General features: G+C 35.9%; 1 protein-coding gene across 1 annotated transcript; it reads right to left on the reverse strand.

Moving 5' to 3' along the window:
• Positions 1 to 1,147: 1,147 nt before the first annotated feature.
• On the reverse strand, positions 1,148 to 12,904 carry CXCL6 (C-X-C motif chemokine ligand 6). The gene is made up of 7 exons (XM_036226421.1): positions 12,700 to 12,904; positions 12,385 to 12,517; positions 12,188 to 12,271; positions 10,430 to 10,442; positions 2,420 to 2,600; positions 1,948 to 2,083; positions 1,148 to 1,809 (listed from the first exon to the last, which is right to left on the reverse strand). Exons 1-7 carry the CDS (start codon positions 12,803 to 12,805, stop codon positions 1,707 to 1,709), a joined length of 756 nt encoding a protein of 251 aa, XP_036082314.1. The 5' UTR covers positions 12,806 to 12,904; the 3' UTR covers positions 1,148 to 1,706.
• Between the last annotated feature and the right edge of the window lie 3,823 nt (positions 12,905 to 16,727).

Here is a 16,727-nt window from a genome sequence, read left to right on the forward strand (position 1 = left end):
ATATATGCCTTTATTTTTTAGACAAAGCATTTTAAGGCATTGAAGCTATAATAGTAAGCAGATAATAAGAAGAGACCTTAAATAAGGAAAGTTTGTAAACTAAATGTTTAATATATTTTTTCTCCTGTAATTATGATAGTATATACAGCATGCTATTTATGTATCAATTCCCATTTTATGTGTCAATAACATTATGTGATACATAAAGTAATCTCATCATTAGTGAAAGAAGAATCAAGGAAAGTGGTGTGGTGTGGTATGGTGTGGTAGTTAAGAGCACAGTTTCAAATTTTCACTCTTGTCACCCATCGAGTTATCTAATCTTGGGGCAAATTTCTTAATCTCTCTGAACTTCAGTTTTCTTCTCTGTAATATTAGAGGTGCTAATAGTAATAATAACAAATAGTCACTAACATTTATATATATTATTGTGTGACATGCATTATTTTCAGCACTTTGAATTTATTAACTCTTAATTTTTACACCAACTCTATGAAGTAAGCGATATTATTATCCCATTTTAGAGATGAAGAAACTGCAGCACAGAGAAATTACGCAAGCTGCCCAAAGTCACCGAGTTACCATGTAGTGGACTTGAGTTAGCCAGTTATTCTCTCTCCAGAGGATGTACTCTTAAGCAGATTATAGCTATCTTGTAAGAATTAATTCATGTATGCAAAACACTTAAAATACCTGACATATTAAAAGTTATTAATAAAATTGATCTATTATTATAGTATCTAAAAAATGATACAGATCATCAACTAGTGACTTCTGTTGGCCTGTTGTGAATACCAAAGTGTGAAAAAGAATTAAAAAATAATTAAGGCTTTCCCTCCCAACAATTCTGTTAAAATTAATAATATATGACAACAAAGCCATAAAAAATTTTGATTATACATAAATATTCTTGTAAGAACAGTGTGGGAATAAATATTAAGTAAATGCAAATATGTACAAACATACCAGGGTAAAACATTTAGTGTCAAGTAGAATCTGTATTATTATTATTATTATTATTATTATTATTATTATTATAAATACTGGAGTTTTTTATAGAGTATATTAATGTTTTTATCATGTAATTTTTTTCTGTTAGTATTAAATATATTTACTTATTTAAAGTAAATAACCACTGCTACAAGACTCACATTCTACAACTTTATTAATTTTAGGGCCTGAAGGCCAAAATAAACATTAGAGAAATCTTTTAGAGAATGTTTCAAAACAAGACATGTTAGACTAAGACAGTGAAAGACTCTATTAAGGCCCTAAATGTATTAAGACATGTTTATTGAATTGAGAAAGTGCTCCATGTTGGCTATGTGATTCTTAGTATCATTTACCATTATAGAATCTATTTACCATCATGGACATGTCTAGTCTGAAAGTAAAGTAAAGCAAGATAAGTTAACACAAATGTATTTGGAAATAAATTTTTAAATAAAGAAATGCAAAGCACAGGACCACATTTAGCCTAGAGTTAGGGTGTAAACTATATATAACATTTTAAAATGAGACTTGCTACTTTCATCTTCTCTTTGTCATCTATTAACCAGCCTTCTCAGAATGAAATGTGACTCTTTGAGACAGAATGAAAAACATACCCAAAGTTTAATACAGTATTAATAAATATCCTAGATAAATAAAAACTCCAGAAAGTCAAGGCAGTGAACTCTTACTCTTCCTGAGAGAAAATGTACAGGTTAAGCAGCAGACCCATCCCTTTCTACAATTTTCTGGACTATTCTTTTGATTTTGGGAGCATCTGGGTCCAAGCAGAGTTCCTTCCCATTCTTCAAGTTGGCTCTGCAAGAGAGAATAGAATTATCCATGTGTCCTGGCATGATTATTAAAAGGGATCCATGGGGCTGGAAAAATAGTGTTGGTGAGAACAGAGGCAGAGGGCTTCCCTAATGAGTTAATACTATAGTAGCAGGGACTTACATCACTTCGACTTTGGGGCAATGAGGTCCTGGACTGATCACCTTCAAACTTTGGATATTACTGGGATGAATGCTAGAGATGGTTTTTACACATTTGCAGCGAAGTTCAATATACTTCTTGTAGTCCACACTTATAGCTAGGATAGAAACAGTCTTGATTAGTGGTCATGAATAGCTTAAAGATCTTATCTATTGACTTGTTTCCTCAATCCCCTTCTTTGTGAATTGTAGCTGTCTCACAAGGCCATTGTGAATATGGTCTGAAACCTCTATTAAAGTACTTCAGCCAAATGCTTGGCACACGTTAAGCACCCACTAGCAGAGCTCCTCCAGTTAGAACTATTAGTATAATGGCCTTCTCCAGCCCCAGGAGCACCATGACAGTCTTATCCTCAGACACAGCTGGAGCAGAATCAGCCACAGCTACAGGGAAGCAAGGACTGCATCTTTAGCTTTCCCTACATTTCTCTTACTTTTTCCGATGGTGGGGGGCACCATCATGGCCAGGAGTAGCGACAGCGGCAGCAGCACCTGTAAGACACGAAATGAGCTTGCACGGGAGGAGGCGACATCGGACCTGAGGCTCATGGTGAGAAGCACTGAGGTGGAGTTGTTCCCAGAGCCAGTAGACTTTGGCGTGAGGGTGAATTGCTGCTAAGATTCTCCAGCTAAGTGGCTTTTCATGCTTTCTTGAAGTCTTTTATATGCATCCCCCTCAAGGCCAGTAAGGAAAAAAGGGTTGGAGGGGTGGAGGATGAGGGTTTGTGGTTACATATGTACAAAGGTGGTCAAGTTGTGCACAGCCCAGATAAACAACAGGCAAGTCAAAGTTCCTGCTAGATTTTATTTTATATATTACTTTACACTCCCACTCTCTCTTTCTCAACACCTATCATGCCTTACACATATTTAACACTCCATTTTTAAAAACTAGGCTGAAATATGACATTTTTTTTGTATAAAAATATAAAATGCCCTGCCTTTCTTATAACGCTATTTATAGGCCTAATAGATACTAATAGAATAAATATGTGACTCTTCGAAAAAAGAGTTCTCTACTCTTTCAAGTTACCCAGGGAAGCAAACGTTCCTATCTCAATTGTTGACAAATGTTGGGATTCATGTGGAGTATGTGGATAAAATATTAGCCCATTACCATCAAAGCCTCATTTGGGCTTTCTTCTGTCTTCCAAATGTATTATCTTCTGTAATTTTATCCAGAAACTAGAAGCCAACTCATCCTCCCTTGTGTTATAAAATAAACCACTTGTTTCTACCATCTAAAAATACCCTGAAAAGCAAGACCCAACATTTATTTTTTATTTTTAATCTAACAGAGAAATATATGATATAATTTATTGTCAAAGATTCATATACTTTAAATGTATGTGGAATAAAAGACACAAGTTCCTTTTCATTTTTACCCCACATTCTTGTTCTCTAGTGGTAACCATCAGTAACAATTTGGCATTAGTTTCTTATTCCATCTGCATTTATATGCACATATATATATATACACATATACATAGAGACACACGCATAATACAGGGAGTTCCACATATATATGCATAGAGATAGGCATAGATCTTTTTTATATAAATAGGATCACTATACAGATTTTGCCCTTCAAAAATGTCTTCAACGTCCTTTCATGCTACCTCAGTGTAGTTTTACCCCATTCTTTTTAATAGCTGTATGACATTCTGTGGCATGGACGATTGCAGTCTAACATCTGTCTTATTGGTGACTTTAAGGATGTTCCCAGTTTATCACTATACAAATTGCAATGAGACCTTTATTTCTTAATTCTCGGGCCCTAATTAAGAGTCTTGATCTCAAACTTCACTTGACATAGACAAAGCCCTGCAGTGATACAGAAATGGAACTACACATGCTGGCTTGTATGTGTTATAATCTGGGTCACTGTCCCATCTATAAGACTTGCTCCCTCAACTGGTCTGTACACTTTTGAAGGCAGAGACATGTCCGAGGTTTTTCTGATGCCTTGTGTATCCTATACATAGGCTAATGCAATATACAGTGGGTCATAAACAGTGCTAGTGAATAAATCAATAAATATGCATTACATGAGGAAAAGTTTCTCTTTCCTTTCTAATGAGCCGCAATTCTCAAACAAAATTCCATGTGGCTAAAAATACCTATGTTATAAAAAGTTTATTTGGAAGGCTAGTCATAAAGGACGAGGTCCTGACTACATGTTGTTTCCACCGACAGCTATATACAAATCTTATGCAATATTTAAAATTCCCATTATCCTATTTTTTGCTTATTTTTATACCTTTAAAATTCCAGAAGAACCTCTCAAAATATTAAGTCTATAAAATTACTTTTTATTAAGAAATGATTACAGTAAATTTTTCCAACCTTTTTCTTTTAACTTTTAAGTCAATTTTTTTATGTTGTTTCAGTTACCGAGTATATCTACTTAAGTTCTCATTTTCTGTTTTACAATGTATTCCTTATTTTCTCCATTCTATTTATTTTCTTTTTATAGCTTACAGTTTAGCTGTCGAATATACTAAATTTCAATGAGTTTCCACCTCTCCCAAACTGAAAATTTATAATCTAAGAAACAAGCTTGAGGAAAAGCTTAAGTTGAAAATTAGTATTCTTCCTTCTAAGAGCTGAGATCTGAAGTGAATTTCTGAAGTTAATTACAAAATCTCAAAAGGAAGCAGAATAAGGAGAGAAAACTTTTTTCCAGTTCTTCCAGAGTGATGACTTTATATATATAGCCTTTTCCCACCATTGTATTTGAAATATTGTAAATTTGCAAATCAGATTTTTTAAATTCACATATAAGCTCAAAACCATTTCCAGAGCAAGATATAAAGGTTTTTAGCATTATTCCTAGGATATGTCTTTCTGTTTATCATAAATCCCAAAACATATGGTTTACAATATTCATTGGCTTCACTGGACATAAACACAATCCAACTTTGGTTTCTGATTCATTTTGTAAGATTACTCAAAATTCCTAATCCTTTTGGGGAAACTATGGAAAGTCTTCTGAACTAGTGACACTATTTGAGTTAGTCGATACTGGGAAAAAGGTAAGCATGTAGCATGGGATCATCAGGTTAGTTGGTACCAGGAAAGAAGCAGGCATGTAGCTCAGGACGTCTTAGTCAACAAATGTATTTTGTCACAAAAGATACATTGTCAGCAAGGTTTATGAGACAGTATTAAGAAATTTCTTGACTCACTAAAATTTTATAAGCCTATTAGTCAGCATTTGAGGTAGATAATTTTTGTGTTTTCATTTATTTAGTAAATTTTGAGTAGGTATTTGCTATGTTCCAGGCATTACAAAATTTTCTTTGTTATGTGACTTAGTTATTTAATTACTTCTTTTTAAAAAGGGAAAGCTCAAATATTTGGGCAGAGCAATGAGATATAAGTACTAATCTATTGCTATTACTGCTGTTACTATTGCTACTTACACTGCTAAATGCTATTACTCTCATTTGCATAATTTTCTTTGATTTCTATGAAGAGAAGTACAATATAAACACCAATAAACTGAATGAACAAAAATGAGTAACAAATTTTAAAATCAATTATTAAATTAAAAAAATAGCTTTTACAAAATTATAACTTAAATGAATGCTAGAAAATTAGTGTCGGCGTTTCTTGGGTTTAAAAATAACTTCACAGCCTTTTAATGAATATTACATTATCTCCCTGGTGGTTTTCTTTTCTTTCTTTCTTTCTTTTTTTTTTTTTTTTTGGTGGTAAGTTACTTTATCTCTTTTCCCTTTAAGTCATCATATAAGTAGCAGAGTCATTCAGGAAAGTAGCAAGTTTTCTAAAACTTAGAACAGAATTTATCTGCTGTTTTAAAAAGAAAATATCTAGAGATATCGGAAGACCATTTCTCATTAAAAGTAAGACATAGAATATTTTGAACTCCCAAGTGTGAAGGAAATAAACTATCATTTGGGAATAAGTCATAAAAGTAATTGATAAAGAAGATCCCAAGGCTTAAAAAAAATATGAGTCAGTTTGTTAAAGCTCTTTAATCAATAGATTGAAATATAAGCCAACAAAAAGTTCTTTATAATATAATGTTTAAATCAAGTGGTCTTCTGTATAACTCTGAATTGACAAGATCCAGGCCTTAATTACTATATGTTGCACTGAGATGAAGCATGGGGTGGAGGTGTTGGGGAGAGTGGGGAATGCGAAGGAGTTTGGGAGGAAATATTTTCCTGGTGCTATTATATAAGATCACTGCACTATTTTGCAGGCTTGAGAATTTTTATTTTTATTTTGTGTTAATTAATATCATTTGTTGAACTTCAAATGCATAAGGATCCCCTTTTGCCTTTTTTTTTTTTTTTTTTTTTTTTGCGTTGTAACAAGCCAACACCAAACTTAGTGGCTTACAACAGTTTATTATTTGTGAAATCCCACATGCTAATGAGAAGTTCTTCTACTGTTATCCTGTCTGAGCTCACGTAGAGGGTGTAGTCAAAAGGCCACTGGAATAGCTAAAGGATCCAAAATGACCTCATTCACATGGGAGGTGGTTGATGCTTGTTGCTGGCTAAATTGTTGCTAAGATACTTTGGTCCCTCTGCTTCTTTCCCTTTTTCAAGTAGTATCATTTTATTTCTCAGAAATAAATGAAGAAGGAATGGGAGGAAGAGAGTTGGAAAGGAGGGAGGAGGAGAGGGACAGTAGGGAAGAAGAAGGAAGAAAGGGAAAAAGAAAAAAAAAGAGCCTTCCATTCTCCTCCTTTCCCTTCACTTCACCCCCTCTCTTCCTGCCTGCCTCTTCCCTTTGCTACTCTTTTACCTCCTCCCCCTTTCATCTCTTCCTCTTTCCTCCCCTTTCCTGTTCCTGAAACCATGATGCGTCATCTAGATGCCCTTTTGAAACCATGACTTTCTTCAGTTGCTGGAAGTAATGGCCACAGATAGCTCATAACTGAGGCATAGCTCATGGCCTAAGGAAACTGTCTTACCCAAAGCTATGTCACTGTCCAGGAGTCAACGGAAGGATACAAAGATTTGCCTCCCTTAACACAGATCAGAATAACTGAAAAGCATCCCGGCTTTAGAGCTACTTGTAAGAGCATCTAAATCTTTTGTCCTAAAAGAAACTCTTCCTCTGCCTAATGCTACTTCCTTATTTCCTGAAAGGTGTTACATTTTAGATCGCTCTTTAATAAACTTCTTACACACAAACTCAGAGTTTAATTCTAGGGACTCCCATCTAAGACACTCCCTCACTTTCTCTCTCCCTCTTTTAAAAACTGGTTTCTTTACATCCAGTTTTCAAGAAAAGCTTTGTAAGAAAGAACTGAGTATATTTGCTATCAAAAGACTTTAACTTAAGCTAAAATCCTCTCATCTTTGTAGTCTCTATGTCATATGTATCCTTCACAGGGTTCAGTATGTAACAGTATTATCAATAAATGATATCAAATATATTAGTATTGCCATGGATAAATGTTTATAAAAAGGAACTACATCATATATTTTGATACTATCACCACATAATTGACAACAAATATAGAGAAAATATTAATATATTGTTTCCAGAAACTTTCTGAAAAAGACTAATGAAAAAAAATTCTTATAAGCACTAAAAATTAATCATTCATGCAAAGATAAAAAAATAAATAAATCTGAAAAAAACTATACTTAAATTATTGAGCTCTCAGTCTTCTCATTTATAAAGGCAGGTTTGAATTAGGAGCCTTGATGAAAAAACAAAGATTTATCAAACATCTACTTTGTTCTAGAATAGCATTTAGTACCCGAGACATATTATTGTACTGATTTTACAGATGAAAAAACCGAGGGATGGAGATGTTAAATAAATTGCCAAGGTCCCATAGATAAAAATACCCAAAACCAGATTTGAAACACAATTGCTTTGACTTTGTATTGCATCACAAACTGTGAAAAAGCATCACTGGCCTCTCTTGCTGGAAGTGAATTAACTATTTTACTTTTTATCCAGTCCTAGAGGTGGGTCAGAAACAATCATTACATGCTCGCGTGGCAATGGAAACACATCCATTAAGAAAGTGGACTTTTCAGTGTTGAGGGTAATTCTGCAATTTCTCAATATTTAAGAAACAGAACTACACTTTAAAAAACAAACTTTTGCACCTAAACTCTAGATCTTTCTATGTTATTACTTCAGGTAGTATGAACAATCCTTCTCAGGAATGTAATATTAAGTTTTCTGACTAAAAGCCTATGATGTCAGCCAAAATCAGAATCATGTGCACCTTCCTTGTCTTCCAGGACTTAATTAGGGAGGCAAATCAATATCCCCAAGTGCTCTTTTGTCTAGTAAATTTCTCAATTTGTAACATCCAGGAAGGATTTTTGAAGTTATGTACACTATGAGTTACTGCAGTAATTATTTAGTACAAGAATTAAAACTGTGATAGAAAAACAAGGCCACTAGTCATATTTTATCATAGATCTTGTCATACCTTCAGGAATTGAAGGATTATGTGAATGTGTCACACCCAGAGCCAAACAGGAAAGTCTAGTAAAATGAAAGGCATTAATTACACATTGAAAATTGTCTTGATGGGACAGTAACATAGAGCAGATTTTAGCTGACACGTCATTCAATTCTCAGGGATTTCATATATGAGAGAGTTTTAAGTGGACAGCAGAGTGAAAATAGTATTTAGGAGTTTGTATGAGGAAAATATAAGACATATCCCTAGATGACATACATTAAATTAATTTTTTCCCAGTTATGTTAGTCTTTGAGTTTGCTAATGGTGGGGTCAAGGATTGGTGAATACCAGCTGTCATTGAGGATTTTGTATAGATTGGCTTTGATAATACACTGTAATATATTTTCTTTATAGAACTGCCAATTGTAGCATGAGCATGACATATAAAATTGCAAGGATAATACAAATAGATCTTATTCTAAGGTTTATGAACAAACTAAACTTATAAATATTGCTTTTGAGAAAAGTTAAGTTCTCAAATAATGTTAAAAATATAAACCAGTAATGTTTATTTCTTCACAAAACATATATTTCATATAAAACATTTAAGAAAAAGAAAATTACTATTTGAAAGAGCAAAAAGAGACCTCAGAAGTTGATAAATATATATATATATGTTAAATTTGATGTATTTTATGCTTATCTATACTGCTGATAAAATTGTCATCAAACCCATCTTTTTCAATCTATTCTTGATTTTTCCCTATTTTTGTATCTCACTCTCTTTGTCTCCACCTCTCTGTTATATAGATATACTAATATATAACAGAAAAATATATTAACCTAATTGGTATTTATATGTAAGGAGATGAAAAGATGTAGAATAGCAAGTTAGATATAGATGTGCTAATGATACATTAGCATATACTAGTATATGCAATACTTGCCAATATAAACATATATATTATAGTTTTCCAGTTGGAGTGTGTGTGTATGTAGATTAATTGGATTAGTCTCCTTTCATTTTCTTGCTTTTCCTAAGAATGAGCTATTTACATGAAATTACTATCCTAATACAAGAGAGACAGTGGGACTTGTTTAGCTTCGATCACTCATCTGTTTAAGCACATGCTATGTGCTATGCACTGTCCTAAGAACTGAGATGAACATGATGAACATTATCCTTGCTCTAATGAAATTTTCAGTGAGGTTGGAACAGATGCTAAATATATGACTACATGTAGTAGTCTCTTTGGACTCTATAGTCATGTCAATGACAAAATGTTATCAATGAAAAAAAAAAAAACCTAAGTTCGAGGAAAGAATATAAAAGGGGTGGGGGAAAGGGTCACAGAGTCCCTAAGTGACAGGTAAACAAACCCAAAGGAAGGATGGGAGTTAGCCATGTAAAAATTAGGAGTAGGTGTTACAGGTTAAGTGGTCTGCATATACTAAAGCTCTTGTTGGATTACTCAGAGACAAGAAAGAGAAAAAACGGTAAAGGAATTACAATTTATTTGACACCTACCATGAGCCAAGTTATGGATTATATGCTGCTATCTGACACCCTGAGGTTCAAGGTAACTTAATTTCTTAAGTTAATCTATGTCATTAATGGGGGGAGGAGGTGCAGAGGGAAAGGAAATATGGTTGATGCTCTGGGAGAGCTCTTAGCAGAGTAAGGTAAGGAAACTTCTAAACAAATAAAAGCAATGCTATATTTGCCATTCAAATAAATTCAAGTATCTAGAAGATGCTATGGAACATCAAAATGGAAAACATGAATTCTGCTGGGAGTGTCAAGGAAACTTTGTAAAGGAAGTAATGTTTGAGCTGAGTTCAGAAAGATGAATAAGCTTCCTCCTAGAGGTAGAAGAGGAGAGCCCCTTCCAGGTAGAAGCCCTAGCAAATGCAATAGCATGGACCCAGGAAAGGACTAAACACTTGACTGCAAACATGGGGGAGAAAAGTGAAGTAGAAGAAAGAAAGAGTTGAATGAGACTGAACATAATTTTTCATTCTTTCCAACTTTTATTTCAGATCTAGGAAATAAAGAGCCAGTTAAGGATTTAGGGTGAGAAAGTCTTACCTATTTGTGTTTTCTAAAGAACCCAGAGGCTCTTGGTACTATGAAGGAGTAACTGGAAGGAGCCTGAGCGTGGAAAAAGGCTGAACTAACGCAATGTCATTGGGAAATGGAATCCTCTCTACTTGCCAGAAAAAGGCACAGTTAATTTTCAAAATGAGGTAGGATGAAAGAAAAATATAATTGTGTAACAGTGTAAGAAGAAAAAAACAAGAGTAAATTTTATAAATATTTTATTTTTTTCCAAAGAATAAAAGAAGTGCTATAAATCAACGAGACACACAATTAAAACATGAAATTATAACAAAGTAAATGTGATGCATATATAATTCTTTATAACAAAATGGTCAAAACCTTAAAAAGATCCAGTATAAGCATTTATCTTAGCATTGTTGTTTACTTTTTTGAAAACTAGATGATATGTTTATATTCAAATAACTCAAATATATTTTCAAAAGTTTGAGTACAAATCATTGTTAGGTTGCTTTATTCTTAAAAAAAAAAAAACTAAAGGAATGCATTTCTATAAAAACTAACCATAAGGAATTTACTTATTTTTTAGCTGCTTCATCTAGCAAAAACATATATTTAGTGATTAAAATTACATACCCCTAATAAAATAGTTAATAAATACAATATAAAATCAAAGTTTTATAAGTAAGTCATGACATTATGCCATACTAAGAAGACATCGAATGTCTAAAGTTATAGGAAAAGAATATATTGCTCCTTATAGAACTTAAACATTTAGAAATTCTAAATAAGGAAATATATTCTATACAGGTAAATGTACGATGCACCCAGCTTTCTAACGCAATGTAACTTATATAGGATCCCAGGGTAAAGAGTAAGGAAATTCTCCAATGTATTTTCCAAGAAACAATACTAAAATGGTTCAGATTTCATGAGAAAAGTGAGGATAACAGTTTAATTTCATATATAACATTCTAATGAAATAACATTCATATATTAAATGCACGGCTTTTTCAGTAACACTCTAGGGAATTTATCCTAGAAATACACTAGCTACCTTGAAAAATTAACAACCAATGATTCTTGGCTCACTATTTAGTCAATTGTCAAAGATTTTAATAGCATAGCAGATAAAATGACAGCAATTAAATAGCAGGAAATATTATGTAAAATTCTTCATAAGCTGACCAGAAAGCTTTAGGGACTAACATAGTTCCTCCCACTATACCTCTCTCAAAGTGGGGAATTCATGAAGAAACCTAACTCATTGGAGAAAATCAGCCTTTCCTTTTTATCTTCTTTGGGTCCAGAGATCTCCGGAAAACTGTTCTGCTGAAGAAGTGGGCAGTTTTTCCAATGCATTGCCCTTTCTCTTAATTTTTCTTGTTTCTTCTGTTGAGAAAAGAATTATATTAGTTTATCCAAATTTCTGCCTACGCCAATCTGTTTTCAAAACATGAATCTTAGGATCAATAAAAAGCAAAGGGTGGACTCAAGAAATATACTATCAAAAAATACATCTTAGTCATGAATTCTGTGTAACCTCTTAGGCAATTACATGTAAGATTGGTGACAAAAGTTTTCCCAGGGCGTTCCAGAACAACTTTCTCCTTTTTATTTTAAGAATGGGCTGGGATGTGGTAGCCAAATCCGATACAGAGAATAAAGACCTTCAGAAGGCTACACTCCGAGAGATTATAAAACCACGAAGATCAAAGTGACGGGTACCTGTCCAAAAATTTCTGGATGATTTTCTTAATCAAAGGAGCTTCTGGGTCCAGACAGGCAGCCTTCCCGGTCTTCAAGGTGGCTCTGCAGAAAGAAAAAAAGGATGCGCCCATGAGCTGCAGGGGCTGAAGACCCAGGCTAGGGGGACTTCCCTCTTGCCAATGTCGCAGTGTATACCACAGCGCACGAAGACTTACATTATTTCCACTTTGGGACACTGAGGACCTGCAGCGATCATCTGCAGATTAGTGATCATTTTGGGATTGATCGTGGATGTGATGGTTAAACACACGCAACGCAGCTCTCTCACCACGACCGCGGAAGGACCAGCTGTGACAGAAAGAGAAACACCGTTCTAGGGCACATCGCTGGGGGAACTGTTCTCCAGCAAGCCTGGCCCGAGACACTTCCCCGCGCCCCGGACACTTCCCCGCGCCCGGGACGCCGCGGCCTCTGCAGCAGCTGGAGCGCGCTGCTCTTCCTCGTGCATCCCGCGGGCTGTGAGCTCTTACCGCTGGCGAGCGGCCCCGGCGGCGTCAGTAGCAGCAGCGCGAGCAGCGCGCACAGCGAGCTGGAAGTGCCGGGGATGCGGGCAGCACGGCTGGGCAGGAGACTCATAGCGGCGAAGAGGGCGCTGGTTCAGGAAGAAAGAGGAGGCGTGGGGGATTTGAAGCTCTACAGCTCTGTGCCTTTCTCAAGCCCTCCTCATCTTTTATACGTGCGTTTGCCCCTTCCCCCAGGCAGGAAACTTAAGCTTTGGGATGCTTGGGAAATTCCTTGGACTGGGGGTGGGGATATGGGGGATGGGAGGGCAGTGGGAGTTGGGGAGATGGTTGGCGAGGAGGAGCTTTCCTACATCAGATGTGCGGAGGACGCGGTATCTAGCGGCTGCTCCTGTTGGAGCAGAGGGGCAATCCTACAGAGATTTCATCTTCTGAGCTAACCAGGGCTAGAGAAGGCCAGCTTCTCCTGGGAGGTGCCCCTCTTCTCCATGTAAAGAGGAAGACAGGAGGAACTAAAGTAGCTGGAGGTTAGACTTCAGATAAACTTATGAACATCCTTAACCTTAAATTTTATTCTTATTCTTGTTATTCAGGAAATGTAAGCCGTGATCGGAATTGTACTAAACTGAAAGCCCTACGTCTCCTCCTTGCATGCAGGTCATTCTAGGTTCCTCAAATTTGTTTATTATTCTTTGGACTTCAGCCAGCTTTAGAAGCCAAGATGATATGATGAAAATGTCTGTACTCCCACTTGAAGTCAGTGGCAAGAACAGGCTCCCAAATCAAGTGTGCTTACTGGAAATCCTAACTTGTAGTTTAGCAAGCATATGCATGCCAAGGTGGTTTAACAAACGTCTTCAAAAATCACCCAGCAAATCTCCCTGGAAGACAATACCTTGCTTTCCACAGTTCAGTACACTATTGACTTGGAAAAGGTATGTATGGTCTTCGTCGAGGGCAGGATGAATGCAGATTAAAGCAATGCCAGAGAGCCCCAGACTGCTTTAGCTATGGCTCCTCAGGCAGGTGTGTCATTGACCCAATTTAGAAAAGCTGTAGGAGGTTAATGGGTCCGAGGGGCTCATCGGGAATTTTGTCTAGAGATTTGAATCAATTCAGCAGCAAGACAGCACCACTCTGGCTTCACTCAAGCAATTTCATGTGAAGGAAGGGTGGCTCACACAAACTTCGGGAACTATCCAATTTCATGATTAGTGGTGTGACCGTTTGTTTCAGCAGACCTGCTGTGGTCTGGAGTTAGTCCAAAGCTGCCCCCTCAATTTTAGGGGTGAAGTAGCTCCTAGATTCTTCTCCCTCTCCCTTCTCTCTCTGTGATCTGTGGAAGTAGTTAGAACATTGAGATTCTAGTGGTCAGGGCTTTCACATTCCTAAATTCATGGTGTGCCTATATTACATTGGAATGGTACATTGGTTTTCTTTTATGAAAGTCTAACTAGATGCTCTTCTGGATTGCCCCTTTGATTGTTCTCAAAACCCTTGTCCTAACAGTAGGTTAGCAAAGGCTATATCAGTAAACATGATGGCAATCAGAAATCAGTCACGGAACGAAATTCATTTCCTTGTCCCCTGTGACTCTGGGGAATTTTACTAACTCCTCTACTCTTCTCTTTTGGCAGGATATCACCTCCATTGGTGAGCAAGAAAGAGGTGTCATGGACCTTTAGAACATTTAGTCTGGAAGGAAACAAGAAATTTTCTAGTCAAGGAAAGCTGGGAGGTTTGGCCTCACTTTATGGGAAGCCAAATGGCAAGTTCTCTCTCCTGCATAGCTTCCTGATACCATCGACATCATACCTGACTCAGCTAATGTAATCCTTCATCCTTTTGGGGAGTGGTAATCTGGAAAAACAGCCTTCAGGCTTATTATATTGACTTTCTAGAGATTAGACTGTATCCAAAGACAAAAGATAAACCTCACTAATGTGGATAAGACAAAACTTCAAGAATGTGACTAACAATCTTAGACAATTAAATTCAATTTAAGTATGGGAACAAACCACAGTATGAAATGACTTTGTGAGAAAAAAAATTTAATGACAGATGATTCAGTTTGTGTGTGTGCGTGTGTGTGTGTGTGTGTGTGTGTGTATGCGTGTGTGTGTAGGTGAGGTGAGTTTCAAATAAAGTATTTTAAATATAAGTGAACATATGGATTAATTTGGGCACTAAGTGTTAAGATCAGAGAATGGTCATGAGATGTGATTTCCAGTTCCTCTTGACTCCCTTGTAGATGTCCATGCTGCACCTCATTTATACTCTAAGTTAACTTCCCATGCCTTATTTATGGAATATAAATAAATAAAATATTTCTCCAGCTGGCAAGCAGATAATAGAAAGTCCCCACTAGAAGTGAGCTGTTGGGTTTCCCAATCTAATCAGGAAGAAGTGTGTAACTTAAACTGGGTTCATTGAAATCATTCTGGCTCAATTTTAGGGGTGAAGTAGCTTCTAGCTTCTTCTCCCTCCATAGTCACTGGCCCATGTCTGGCTCCTGTTAGGTATCCGTGATATGGGTCTTGTGCAAAGACAAATAAGATTGTGGATAGTCCAAGACTCCCTGCAGTTGAGAATGACAGGACCAAGTACCACAGGAGGCAGAGCTCTTTAAAAGTAATTATTCTTTATTGCCAATTTAAAGGGAAGTCAGTTGCCTTACCTGCACTGTGTCCAGATAATAAAAAAGGTGTTATTTTTGTTGCAAACTATGATAAAACAGTCAACAAATGACACTGATATTTGGATAGGCTGAACAGTTTACTGTTTGTCAAAAGTCATCAAATTTTAGTCATAATACTACAGAGGAATATAATATAAATTAAAACATTCTTAATGGTTCACAGCTTCCATGACACTTTCATGCTCATTTTCTTTTGATCCTTATACTGATTTGTTGAGGCAAGTAAGAAAAGTTCTCCTATCCTCAGCTAGGGAAAGTAAGGCCAGGAAAAGAGTTAAAAAGCAGAAAATCCAGGATTGGAAGTCAAGCACTAGAGAATCTGCCAAAAGAAATTTTTAATGGTTTCCAGATTACAAACCGCTTTCTTCATAGTCACTGGCAAATATCCCATGGCTCTCCACATCTGGTTAACCACTTTACTCGTATTACCCAACAAACATATTTTAAACTATTGAAATCCTTAGTCTATCCACTCCTGGCCTTTGTGGGCACAATGACGTCAAATATTCAAAAGACTTCCAGGTCAACCAGCCTGAAATTGTCACCTGCTTTTTAAATTCTTCTCTTTAAGACCAGTGCAAAGTTCTATCTTCTCTGGAAAGGTTTATTCTGACAAGCCAATTGAAATGTATTTCTTCTACCTTGGATTTTCAAACATGAATGTACTTGTAATAACTATCCCATGAAACAGAGATTAATTATTCTTTAATTTTGCTTTTGTTTCCCGCAAGTCAAATATAAACTCTTTAAAGTCAGTGAGGATGTTTTATATTTCTCACGTAACCTCCCGTAAATTTCAAGTTAAAACAGTCTATAAACATTTGATGACAGATAATGATAACTTTTCTTTCTGTTGTGTTCTTTAAATTACAAATGGATCTTAAAGCTTCTGAGATCAGACATCAGGCTTGTTCAGTGTGGCATGGCCATAGACCATGGACCGTGACTCCACTGGGGCTTAACCCCAGGACCTTCTGTGTGTAAAACAGCTACACTATGGAACCACGTCCTGAATTCCTCTCTTTTAAATTGGCTTTCTCCTATTTTGGAAATTGTTTTTTGGTTATTCTTAGGGCCAGTTCAAATAACATTTTCAGTCTTTAGAATCTGAACTATTGAAAAAAATGTTCAGAAACCAGCAGGACATTCAATATTAAAAGAGAGACTTATACAACTGAAGTATCAAGTAAATTACATATTTTCTGAGACTTAGAGATTGGTGAAGATAAATAACAGGGAAAATTATGATTAACTTATACTGTGTGGAATGCCAATAGTGCGGGAATATTATTCTAAATTGACACCGATAAATTAGAGAGGCCTTTAATTATGTGTCAAT

The sequence above is a fragment of the Rousettus aegyptiacus genome, unplaced genomic scaffold (assembly GCF_014176215.1).
Source record: "Rousettus aegyptiacus isolate mRouAeg1 unplaced genomic scaffold, mRouAeg1.p scaffold_m13_p_10, whole genome shotgun sequence".
Taxonomy (NCBI): domain Eukaryota; kingdom Metazoa; phylum Chordata; class Mammalia; order Chiroptera; family Pteropodidae; genus Rousettus; species Rousettus aegyptiacus.